This window comes from Desmodus rotundus, chromosome 5, assembly GCF_022682495.2.
Source record: "Desmodus rotundus isolate HL8 chromosome 5, HLdesRot8A.1, whole genome shotgun sequence".
Classification (NCBI taxonomy): domain Eukaryota; kingdom Metazoa; phylum Chordata; class Mammalia; order Chiroptera; family Phyllostomidae; genus Desmodus; species Desmodus rotundus.
Window position 1 is genome coordinate 149,028,669 of NC_071391.1, and position 12,673 is coordinate 149,041,341.

Here is a 12,673-nt window from a genome sequence, read left to right on the forward strand (position 1 = left end):
CCAGTCACTTCTCCTGCTACCCACAAGCAAATTGGGCCTTTCCGGTGCTGATTCCTGGGTGGGTGGGTTTGTGTACGTTCTAGGACCCTGTGGGTCTCTTCAAGGAATTCTCCTATGAGGCTGGGAGTTTCTCCCGCCACCACAATCCCCACAGATTTTTACAGCTAGAGGTTTTGAGGTTTTGTTTTCTTATGCTGGAACCCTGGGTTGCGTGGTCTGTCTTGCTCCCCAGTTGTTCCTCCAAGTTTATCTGCACATGAATGTGGGACTGCCCAGTCCACCAGCTGCCACCTTGCTTGCCCTGGGGTCTCCAGCCAGTGCTTTGCCTGCCTGGTCCTCCAGCAGCCACGGACGTGCCTCTCCCCTTCCTACCAGTCTGGATGAATGTTTCTTCTTTAAGTCCTTGGTTCTCGGATTCCATACAGTTCAATTTTCTGGCAGTTCTGGTTGTTTTTTGTTTTTAAATTTGTTGTTGTCCTTCTTTTGGTTGTGTGAGGAGGCAGAGTATATCTATGTAAGCCTCCATCTTGGCCAGAGGTCTCTGATCTTTCTTTTAATCACAAATTAACAGTAATGTATTTTATATATGGGAGTAATTAAGTAGGCTAATAAACAATACTCGTTTTGGTTCCCAAATAGTAATTTTTCCCTCTTCAAATTTACTACTTAATTTATGTAAAAATTGGATTGTTTCTAAGATGGCATTTATTCTAATAATTTTAAGCTTCTGGTTAATCCGAATTAGCTTCCTAATTGTACTAATCTTGGAGCAAGGACTGATGGGGAATACAATAAATAAACAAACATTGTGTGTTTCCTCAGCATATAGCCTTGTAGGAGAATTAAGAGGTGCATGTAAATAAATATGGTACAATTCAAAATGTAATAAGTGCATTCGAAGAGCTTATGGCAGCAGAAAAAGGGATCATGGGAGCAGAGAGATAATAGCTGAATTTGGGACGCACAGAGAAAGCTTAATGGAGGAGATGGCATGGACTTTGATGATGGCTCGAATTTTCACAGAATGGTACAGAAGGTTTTTGTGTGAAAGGGAGTATTGGAAACACAAAATATAGGAATACGAAAGCCCAAGGCTTATTTTAAGAACCTTGTAAGCAAGCAGGTGTTGGGTAGGAGGTGGAGAAAAGGGAACACTTATGCACTGTTGTTGGGAATGCAGATTGGTGCGGCCACTGTGGAAAACAGTATGAGGTTCCTCAAAATGAAATATGGAACTGCCTGTGAACCAGTGAGTCCATTCTTGGGAATATATCTGAAGAAACCCAAAATACTAATTTGAAAGAATATAGTATTCCTATGTTTGCTATATCATTATTTTTAATAACCAAGATATGGAAGCAACCCAATTGCCCATCAGTAGACAAATGGAGAAAGTAGTAGTGGTGTCTACATACAATGGAATATTACTCAGCCATAAAAAAGCACAAAATCTTACCATTTGCAGCAGCATGGATGGACCCAGAGAGTATTATGCTAAGTGAAACAAGTCAGTCAAAGACAAATACAGTATGATTTCATTTATATGCGGAGTCTAAAGAACAAAGTAAATAAACAGACAGAATAGAAACAGTCTCATAGGTGCAGAGAACAGACTGGTGGTTGCCAGAGGGGTAGGGGTTTGGGGGACTGGGTGAAAATGTTGAAGGGAAGGAAATAAGGACACATTGATATTTACAAAATAGTCACAGGGATGTGAAGTACAGCTTAGGAAATATAGTCAATAATATTATAATAACTGTGTATGGTGTCAGATAGGTACTGAAAATACCAGGGGGGACACTTTCTGAAGAATATGAAAAAAAATGTTTTTTTACAGGAGAAAGAACTAGAACCTTTGTTGAAGTTAAAAAAGTCTTATGTAGTAACTGAGGTCTGTCCATAGATGTTTCTTGTTTGGCCTGCATAGTTAGAAAAAGTTTTTTCAATATGTGTGAATATTTTTAGTCAGATATTGGTTCCATTACTTCTTGTTATCTTGCACCTTATCTGACTTTTCACACATATATGATACCAATGTGGGATTGGCGACATTTGAGTAAGTGACCTGTAGAGACATAGAATAAGAGGGACAGGATTAGAAATTTGGAACAGTAAGTTGGAAACAGATTATGGAGAGTATTAAACATCATTTAAAGATATTTGTACTTTATTCCAGGATTGTTACAGACCAAGTTAAAGTTCCTTAGCAAAGGGGGGAGGGAGATGATTAGAGCTTGCCTATAAGAATATTACTCCTTGATGGTGTGATGGTACTATGAAGGATGGACTAGAGTTAGAAGAGATTGATAGAAATGGTTTAGTAAAGAAGCCATGGTGGCTTTGAGCTAAGGTAGAGGTGAATAGGGTAGCACAGTGAGCAGATTATGGGAGACATTTAAAAGTTAGAACTGAGAAAACTCGGTAAATGTTTATATGTGGAGAAGTAAGATGATTTGAAGAAAATGTAAAAGTTTAAGGCTTGATAGCATCCCATTATCAGAGAAGGTGTAAAGCTAGTAATAAGTATAAGTTTAAGAGAACATAGGACATGGAAATGTTGACTTTCTAACAAAACACTGGAATTTCTCTAGTTAGCTTGGCCAATTCATGATAGGGTTTCTAAAAAAGTTATTTATTTATTTATTTATTTATTTATTTATTTATTTATTTATTGTTCAAATGGTTGAGCTTCAAATGGTAGAGTTTAGTATGGCTCTCTAGTACCTGAAATATGCTTGTCCTACTCAAATGGAAATTCAGAAAGATAAACCCTTTTGAGATTAATTTTGAGAGTCTCATAAGATACACTTAACTGATCAAATAGTATAAAATGTATAATAACTTAAATGTTGATTTTAGTTGTTACAGCTGGCTTACCTTATTCCCTCTCTCTTCCCTTCCTCTGTTCTTTGGCTCTGCCTGCTGTTTTCTAGATCTCTTTAGTTTGTTTTTTCTCACAGTGAGAGTATTCCGCATAAAGTCTGGAGGTTTGTAACTGTGGTCTGAAAGTGAATTTGATCAAGAGGCAAAGATGAGAGAAATTGTTTCTCCAGGACTCCCTAAAACTCTTGTAGTTATGATTCTTTTATTTTACTTTGCCTTTAAAACCTGTTTTGAGAGTTTCACAACATTTGAAGACTCACAGACTACACTTACATTCCTGATTCGGGTTTATTAGAAAAGATAAAATACACAGCAGGACCAGCAAGGGAAAAAGACACATTAAGGCAGAATCTGGAGGAATCCAGGTGCAGGCTTCCAACATTCCTGTCTTCCATAGGGGTGGGCTGAATAGAACGTGCTTTTCTCCAGCAGTGCAACATGTGTATAATGTTTTTGGCCAGGTGGGCTTCCTTTTAAGATTCAAAATCCCAATTTTTTATTGGGGACTGATTACGTAGGCACTTTTCTGCTGGTATACCTAGCCACAATACTGAAGGAAGTACTCCCAGAAGGAAAGCAGATGTTAGCCATAACCACATTTTTATAAACAATCTGAGCAAGCTGGTACAGTGTCTCAAGGGGGTAAAACAGCCTTAATCATCATAAGGAACATAACAAAAGCCAAGTTTTCACCTATCAGCCAAGGACGATGGTCTTAGAAACAGGACCTCCTAAAGATTGTACAACAGACCTGCTAATGTTAACTGTCCTGCAGAATTCCATTCCTCTTTCCCAATTCCAGGCTGCCGTATTGCCATTCCAATTTCTGAGTTTTTGATTCACTTACTCTGTGCCATCCTAACGCTTATTATACCTTAGGTTTGCTACTAGATCTTAAGATTTTAACTTCCCTTTCTGATGGCGGCCTCAATTAAGGTCTTTAAGTATTACAGATGGTCAGGAAAAGTAAGATCTGTTTTATAAAGATAGTCTTTGACACAGTGGAACGGCTCGTCTCTGGATGGAGAAAAAAGTCTGAGTATTCTACCTCTGTCGAGCTTAAATGACAGCCACAAGACCCCTGCCATCTTCAAAAGTGTTCTTGTTCTGTGGCTTCTATACTTGTGGTTATGTGTCTATTTTGCATGTCCTGCAGTTAAATCGTTTTTGTTGTCATTTACTGAGATTTTAGAGCAAACATAGATTTTCTTTATATGTTTCTGAGTTTTCTTTTTTTTTTAAGTAAACTTACTTAATTTTGGTTTTTTTCCCTATTTCTTTTTAATTTTATTGTTGTTCAAGTACAATTTTTTGCCTTTTCCCTTCACATCTCCCCCGCCACCTCAACCATCCCTCCCTCCCTCCCCTGATTCCACCTCCCCTTGGTTTTGTCCATATATACCTTGAATATTACCTGTGTGGTTTCAGTAAGAGGTTATGTAGAATTATAGAATATGGAGGATCTCTAGAATACAGCTGAATTTTTTTGTTTGTTGTAATGGCACAATTTCAGTTTCTATGACCATGAAAAGGATGAACAAGAGGTAGTATAAGGCATTTTTTATCTATATATGTTCTGTTGTCTTCTTTCCCCTGTGATTATTTTTTATCTAAAAGAGGAAAGGAGAACAAAATCACATAATGGTATTATTGTGGCAACAGTTTTAGTACCTTTGGGGATAAGTATAATTTTCCTTCTTCCTGGCTTAGTTATGATTTGTTTAATTCTCGCCTTTAGAAGCTCTGGACTCCTAAAACCTTTAGGAAATAGGAAGAATTTGTATAGAGAAGAAAATTCTCATGTTCATTAAGCAAATAACTGTATATAGTACTTATATTTTAAAATGTCATTAATTTTAAAATTTAAATTATATATGTATAGCTAATTAAGTAAAAACACTGGCAATTATTCTCTTATCACTTAGAATAAATTAGAATTTATATTTTTTCCTTGTAATGATGACTTTTAAGGTCTACTGTTAGCAACTTCCAAACATGCAATACAGCATTATTAAGTATAGAGTTAACTATGTATTAACTGCAGAATTCACATTTTTATATTAGAACTTTTACATTAGAATTTAGACTTTTAATGTTCTGTGCCATTAGGAGCATTGGTGATACAGTGATACTGTTTGTTTTTAAAGAGAGTGCTCCACTTTTGGTTCTGGGATATCAGTTCTTTTTAGTATGTTACACGTTTTAGATGTATTAATTTTCTGTTGCGTGGTGTAAGGTAGAGGACAGAAAAAGAAGGGATAAAACTTTCCTCTATATTCTTAAAGTGCTCGTGAGAGTGTTGTAAACATTACTAATTCTTTTTTTACCCAAGACAAAATTGAGGCTTAGGATAGTTGTAAGTAACCTGCTCCGCATAGCCTGGCTTGTAAGGGGCAAAGATAGATTTTCTTCTTTTTTAAAAAACAGCTTTATTGAAGTATGACTTATATCCTATAAAATTCACCCACATAAGATTAAAACTCAATGATTTTTAGTAAATATATACAGTTATGTAACCAATTTCAGAATGGAGTTTTAGAACATTTTCATCACCCCAAAAAGATAACTTGTATCCATTTGAGGGTGAATTCTTGCTCATCTTCAGGCAACCATATATCTGCTGTCTGTCTCCGTAGATTTGCATTTTCTGGAAATGTCATATAAATGGGCTCATAGAAGATGTAGTCATTTGTATCTGTCCTGTTTTACTTAGCATACCGTTTTTGAGGTTTATCTATGTTGTGAATTGTGTCAGTATATTCCTTTTTATCACCAAACCGTGACTCCATTGTATGAATATACCACACTTTGTTTATCCATTCATCAGTTCATGGGACATTTGGATCATTTCCATTTTTGGCTCTTAGAAATAATGTTATAAACATTCTTATACAAAGTCTTAACGTGAATGTATGTTTTCATTTCTTTTGAGTAAGTAGTTAGGAATGAAATTGCTGGGTCATGATAAGTCTATGTTGGAACTCTTTCAGAATCTGCCAAACTGAAAAAGTTGACAGCACCATTTTGTATTCCAAGACCAATGCACGAGGGTTTCGGTTTCTCCACATTCTGGCCAATACCTGTTATCAATCTTTTCCATTATAATGATTTTGATAGATGTGTGATGTAACCTCATTTTGGTATTAATTTGCATCTCTCCTATGACTCAAAAGTTGAGCAACTTTTTAGGTGCTTATTAGTCATTGTGTATCTCCTTTTGTGAAAAGTCTATTATTCATATATTTCTGCTCTAGTTTTAATTTGATAATTTGTCTTTTTACTGAGTTGTAAGAGATTTTATATATTCTGGCTATAAGTTATCTATTCAAAGATTTTCTCCCAGCATACAACTTACCATTTTCTTATTGGTGTCTGTTGAAGAGAAAAGTTTTTGATGAATTCATTTCCCCTCATTTTGCTTGTAGGGATTTTGGTTTTTGTTTCATATTTAAGAAATCTTTGCCTAATCCAGGGTCATAAACATTTTACCTTCTTGAACAGGAGTCAGCAACCTGCAGCATGCAGACCACAGCTTGTTAATGTAAATGTTTTATTGGAGCATGGCCACACCCATTCATTCACCTATAGGGTTGGCAAAAAGTAGGTTTTCAGTTGCTGGTGTGAAAAATAACAGTAATTAATAAATAATAATACAAGAATAAACTGTTTTGTGTACTCACAACTGTAGACCTACGTTTGCCCCGCCCTGTACTGTCTGTGACTGTTTCCTTTTTACCGTGACAGTTGTCTACTTGGCTATGAATATTGTATGGCTCTGGTAACCTGAAATATATACTTGATGGCCCCTTTCAAAAGACATTTGCTAACCCCTGTTCTACAAGGGTAACAATTTTAGTTCTTACAGTTTTGTCTGTGATCCAGTTTGAGTTATTTTTTTGTTTGTCTATGGTATGAGGTAAAGTTCTAAGTTCACCTTTTTTCATACGGATGTGCAGTTATCGCAGTACTATTTGTTGAAAGGCTAGCCTATAAATAATGAATCATTTTCCTTTAGCTGCGTTCAAGATTTTCTCCTTGTGTTTGGGGTTCATCATTTTCATTGTGGTACATTTAGGTGGGAATCTCTTTGTGCTTACCCTAGTTTGGGTTGTAGATTAATGTTTTTAAATAAATTTGGAAAATTTTCAGCCATTATTTCTTCTAATATCTATATTGTTCCTTTTCTGTGACTCTCATTGTATGAATCCTGGTATGTTTCATTTTATTTACAAGTCCCCAATTCTCTGTTCATTTTCTTCAATCTTTTTTTCTCTTCTTCAGACAGCATATTTTTTTTTATCTTTAGTATCTCTGATTCATTATATAATATTGAATCCGCTCTTCAGACCATCTAGTGACTCTTTCCTTTCAATTATTATACCCTCAATTCTAAAATTTCCCAGGCCCAGCGCTAGTAGCAGCCATCTGCAGAGTGTTTTATAGGAGAGGTATCAAACTCATTTTCACTGGGGGCCACATCAACCTTGCGGTTGCCTTCAAAGGGCTGAATGTAATTTTAGGACTGTATAAATATAACTACTCCTTAACAGTTAAGTGACAGCTCGGCGTTGCCTCCAGGTAGAAACAAGGTGCTGGGTCAGATAAAACAAGGTGGAGGGCTGGATTCGGCCCACGGGCCTTGTGGTTGCCACCTGTGCTTTATAGCTTATGCCAAGTGGCCCCATCAGAGCACAGGTGGTGGCTGAGCTTGGCCTGTACCACCCAGGAAACCCAAGAGCCTGTGCACCCAGCAGACAGTTACAGACCACATTGGAGCACCACCATCCAGCAACCTCCACAAGCCACAGGTAGAGGTAGTTCATGGCCAGTCCTACCAGCTTATTGGTTTGGGTAAATCTGTCCTATTAACCTGCTGACAGCAATCAGGACTCAGCTACAAGAGGAGAGAATACTCAGCCCTAATGGAGGCTGCACCTCAAGTATCCAGCTTGGGTAATAAGGAAGGCTGAGCCACTGGACCCTCCAGGACACCTACTACATTAGGCGATGTTACCAAGACAGAGAGTCAAAGCAGCTTTACCTAATATATAGAAACAAACACAGAGAGGCTGTCAAAATGTGGAGACAGAAATATGGCCCAAATGAAAGAATAAAAGAAACCTCTAGAAAAAGAGCCAAACAAAATGGAGTTAAGGAATCTATCAGGTGCAGAGTTTAAAACACTGGTCATAATGTTGCTCAAGGAACTTGGGGGGTACTTCAACAGCGTAAAAATGATCCAGTCAGAAATGAAGGATACACTAATTGAAATAAAGAATGATTTATAGGGACTCAGTCAACAGTGGAGTTGATGAAAATGAGAATCAAATCAATAATTTGGAACATAAGGAAGAAAAATGCATCCAGCCAGAACAGCAAAGAAGAAAAAAGAATAAAAAACAAAACAAAAACGAGGATAGGGTAAGAGCCTCTGGGACAACTTCCAGTGTACAACATTTGCATCATAAGGGAGCCAGAAGGAGAATAGAAAGAGCAAAAAGTTGGAAACCTATTTGAAAAAATAGTGAAAGGAAACTTCCCTAATTTGGTGAAGGAAATAGACATGCATACCCAGGAAGCACAGAGAGTCCCAAACAAGATGGATGCAAAGAGGACCCACCAAGACATATCATAATTAAAATGTCAAAGGTTAAAGATAAAGAGAGATTCTTAAAAGCAGCAAGAGAAAAACAGTTACCTATAGGGGAGTTCCCATAAGACTGTGAGTTGATTTCTCAGAAGAAATTTTGCAGGCTAGAAGGAACTGGCAAGAGGTATTCAAAATGATGAAAAACAAGGACCTACAGCTGAGATGACTCTATCCAGCAAAGCTATCATTTATAATTGAAAGTGCTTCCCAGACAAGGTAAAGCTGAAGGAGTTCATCATCACCAAACCATTATTACATGAAATGTAAAGGGACTTATTAAGAAAAAGAAGATCAAAACTATGAACAATAAAATGGCAATAAATGCATATCTGTCAACAATTGAATCTAAACAATAAACCAAGCAAATAAGCAGAACAGAAACAGAATTAGATATGAAGAACATTTGGATTGTTGCCAGGTGGGAGGGGGCTTGGGGGAATGGGGGGAAAGGTGAAGGGATTAAGAAGTAAACGGTATTAACAGAATAGGCAGGAGGATGTTTAGAACAGTATAGGAGATGGAGTTGCCAAAGAACTTATATGCATGTTCCATGGACATGACTGCTGGGAGGGAGTGGGTGGAGGGGGGCAGAGGGGAAAGAATTGGGACAACTATAATAGCATAACTGATAAAATATAAAAAGGTAGAATTTTTACTTAGTTATTATAGCAACTTCATTCTGTTAATTTTTTTCTGTAGGAGGTGGTGGTAGTAGTATTTTTCATTTACTCATTTTTTTAATGTAACTTTCATGGATTCTTACTGCATAATCTCTGTACCACAGTATATAGCTACTGATGTATTTCCTCAGTTTTAAAAAAATTCTTAACTTACATTTTTTACCTTGGCTTCCTAGAGTGTGCCCCTGTGTCTGGTGTGCTTAGTGCTTAGCTGCAGATTCGTTGGCAGTTGTGCTTGAACGCCTGGAGCCTGTAAGCCCTAACTCTGACTTTAATCATCTGCTGGTAGATTGTGTAGGTTTTGGGCCACACACTCCAAGTTCAGGCTGTGTTCAAGTTTGCCTCCTTTACTTTCTGTTGGGTCTTCTCTGGTCGTCATGTCCATTGCATGCATGCAGATTTCACATCAGCCAGAGATGTGTGAGAGCTTAGTCTCTCCCAGGTCTCTACTTCTTCTTGGACATGCTCCCAAGCATGTCTGGAGCTTCCGAGTGCCTCCTAGCCAGGATTGTGTGGAGGGCATTGGTCATCTCCTCAGAATATGTGACTTTATCAAGTTCTCTATGACTCTCTCCTTTCCAGGATCTCCCTGTTACATTTCTAGGTAGACCTCCAAAGTTGCGGCTTGCCTCAACTGCTATAGTAACCTCAGGCTGCAAGAATTGCATGCCTTTCTGCTTCCTACTGGCTGTGGGTTTTCTGCTCTTTGCTTTAAATCAAAGTCAGCCCCCTTCAGCAGTGAAGTACTGGTTTTCACAGCCAACCTCACCTTGCTGGAACTACCATGTTGGTGGAGTAGAGCTGGGGGATGGAGACAGCTCCTAAGATGCCTGACTTCCACTGTTCTTCCCAAGAAATTCAGTCATTTTTCATGAATAAACTCTGATCTTTGTGTGTGTGTGTCTTTAGTTAATTTCTAGAGCACAAAATGGTTGTCTTTGACAGTTTATTCAGTTTTATAAATTGTTTTCCTTATTTCTTCACTAGGGAATACCAACTTGAAAAATTGATTCTAAAACCTAGGATTATTATATATCAAAGCTTAATGCTCTTTATTCTGCTTCATGCTTTGTGGGGATAGAGAACAATAAATAATTATTTAAAAAGGAGAATGATAAGGAGAGGTGGATGGATGAATCTTGAATTAAAGTTTAGATTTCTTAGTATGGGACTTTTGTCTCTGTATAGATCAATGTGCAAACTCAAACAGGTTAAGTGAAAGATTTGGTGACTCTTGTGAAGGAAAGACGTGTTTCTTCAGAGTGAGCCAACTATTATTGACAAAGTACTTCTATAGTATTCCTCACTTTGTAACAGTTTTATGAAATAGATACTATTGTAATTAAGATCATTTTTACAGATCAGGAAATTGTTAGGTTAGTGAGTTAGCCATTCGCTCAGCGTTGGTATGTGATAGAGGTAGCCCTTGAACCCGTTTCTTCTGACTTCTTGTTTTTTACACTCTATGAAACTGCTTTGCTACCATGTCATAATTATTTGCAAACTCTTTGATGATCTTAGTGTATTTATTTATGTAGGTAGTACTTGAAGTTAGAAAAGGTCATAACAATCTTCTTGAACTTTTACTAGAACTCAGATTCTCTTTTATGAAATGATAATCGCTCTTAATTTATTAAAGAGCCCCTATTCACTCATGCAGTTGTTAAGCAAATTGGTAAGAGTCAGAGAAAGAACTATCCCAAGGCAGCTTCCTCTGCCAGCTTCCTCTTTTTTTCTTACTCCATAGATGCAGACTCTGCCCAAGAAGCCCCTGCATTGCAGAGGGACTGGAGATCTGTATGATCTGTTTATTTCGCAATTGACAAGGGTAAGGGGGCTTTTATGGGGGAGGCGCTTGGGTGTCCCGAATTTAGCTTTATGAAGCTGGGCTAACATTTATTTTGGGACTACTTGAACTTAGTACTTTAAAGAACCCTTTTATGAATTCTGTTTGTCCTACATCAGTGTCAGATTATCGTATTAAAAAGAATTTATTATAATGGTGATTTTTTTTCCCTTCCTTAAGTCCTGTTCAGAACAAGTCAGACAGACATGATTTCATGCTTCTAAAATTCCAAATCTGGGATCATTTAGAATATAAATAATATTGAATATATGTAAGTAAAATTTCACTATAATGAAAATTTTTAAAGGGTTTGGAAAAATGTCTATTTCTGTAGCCCATCATAGCTCTTCTTTATTAATCTGCTCTGTTCCTTTTCCATAAATCTGTCAATCTGTAGAGTGAAAAAGGGACTTGTGGATATGCCGTAAACATTGTGGGTGGCCATGGTGTCTTTTTCTTGCTGCTAGAAAATAATACCTACTTCCGTGAATTGTATGTTCACCCTAGACGCCAGTAAAATTTGAGTTGTATTTTCAGACTATCCTGTATCTGTTTATTAGTACAGGCGTAAGTGTAGTTGGCGAATTTTATGGGAGCCAATAGTAGGTGTTGCAGTCTCACTTGGCAAGTTTATAGAACAAGTGCCAGAAATGGTGGTGTTAATAATAGGATGGGATTAAAATAGGTGAGGAAGAGTTTAATGTTCTTCTAAAATTGTAGAAGGATTGGGCAGATGATTCAAGCTTTGATGGGTAGTTGAGAAAACTTGACTTGGTGATGGTCTGATGGGCTTATTTTTATTTTTGAGGATCTTATTCTACCTGGTAGTAAAATAGCTTTGTTTATCTAAGGAAGTATCGTACAGTTCTGTAATTTAAATGGATATTTTGAGCATTCTGTACCTCTTGTACCTCTCATTTTAAATGGTCTTCCTTAAACGTTTAATGTACATATTTTAAGAATTCAACAATATTATGTGTATTATCTTTACCACTATTAATAAATGTTCCACTTTTTAGTACAAATTGGAAACTATTTTTATTCTTATACTTCTTAAGTGACTTTTTTTTCTGTTTTCTTTAAGCCATAAGGATGAGTTTACCATTATTCCTGTACTGGTTGGAGCTCTGAGTGAGTCAAAAGAACAGGAATTCGGAAAACTCTTCAGTAAATATCTAGCGGATCCTAGTAATCTCTTTGTGGTTTCTTCTGATTTCTGCCATTGGGGTAAGTTCTAGATTTTAACATATCATGGTAGCTATTATATACTGTGGTTAAAGGTATCTTTTCATTCTAAGCTGTTTTTCAGTTCTGTCACTTTTCTTGGAAAGTTTTGCTTTTAGCAGCAATGTTTAAAAGTGAATAAAAAGTCTTTTTGGTCACTTAAAAAGGATCAGATTATAATAGTGGATTATGGAGACATTTCCAAAGGCGACTGGTATAATTGGATTCACACCGTGAGGGCATCCTTGCTTAGGCACTTATATTAGTGGGAGTTAAAATCTTTTAACCCCATTTCCAGGTAGAGTTGTGTGGTAGATGCTCAAAGTTGGTTTTTTGGTGGATAAAACAAATTTTCTTCTCTAGAACATGGAAGAACACTCTGTGCTATGG

The 12,673-nt window shown here is 37.0% G+C and overlaps 1 protein-coding gene across 5 annotated transcripts in view; it reads left to right on the forward strand.

Annotated features, from left to right (window-relative positions):
- MEMO1 (mediator of cell motility 1) overlaps positions 1-12,673 on the forward strand; it is a 110,259-nt gene that overhangs the window by 77,835 nt on the left and 19,751 nt on the right. For 2 of the 5 annotated variants that reach the window (XM_053923601.1, XM_053923602.2), the window contains exon 6: positions 12,144-12,286. The exons of the other annotated variants lie outside the window; for them this stretch is intronic. In XM_053923601.1, coding sequence (XP_053779576.1) covers positions 12,144-12,286 — 143 coding nt within the window. The remainder of the gene's footprint in view (positions 1-12,143; positions 12,287-12,673) is intronic. 5 annotated transcript variants of the gene reach the window in all.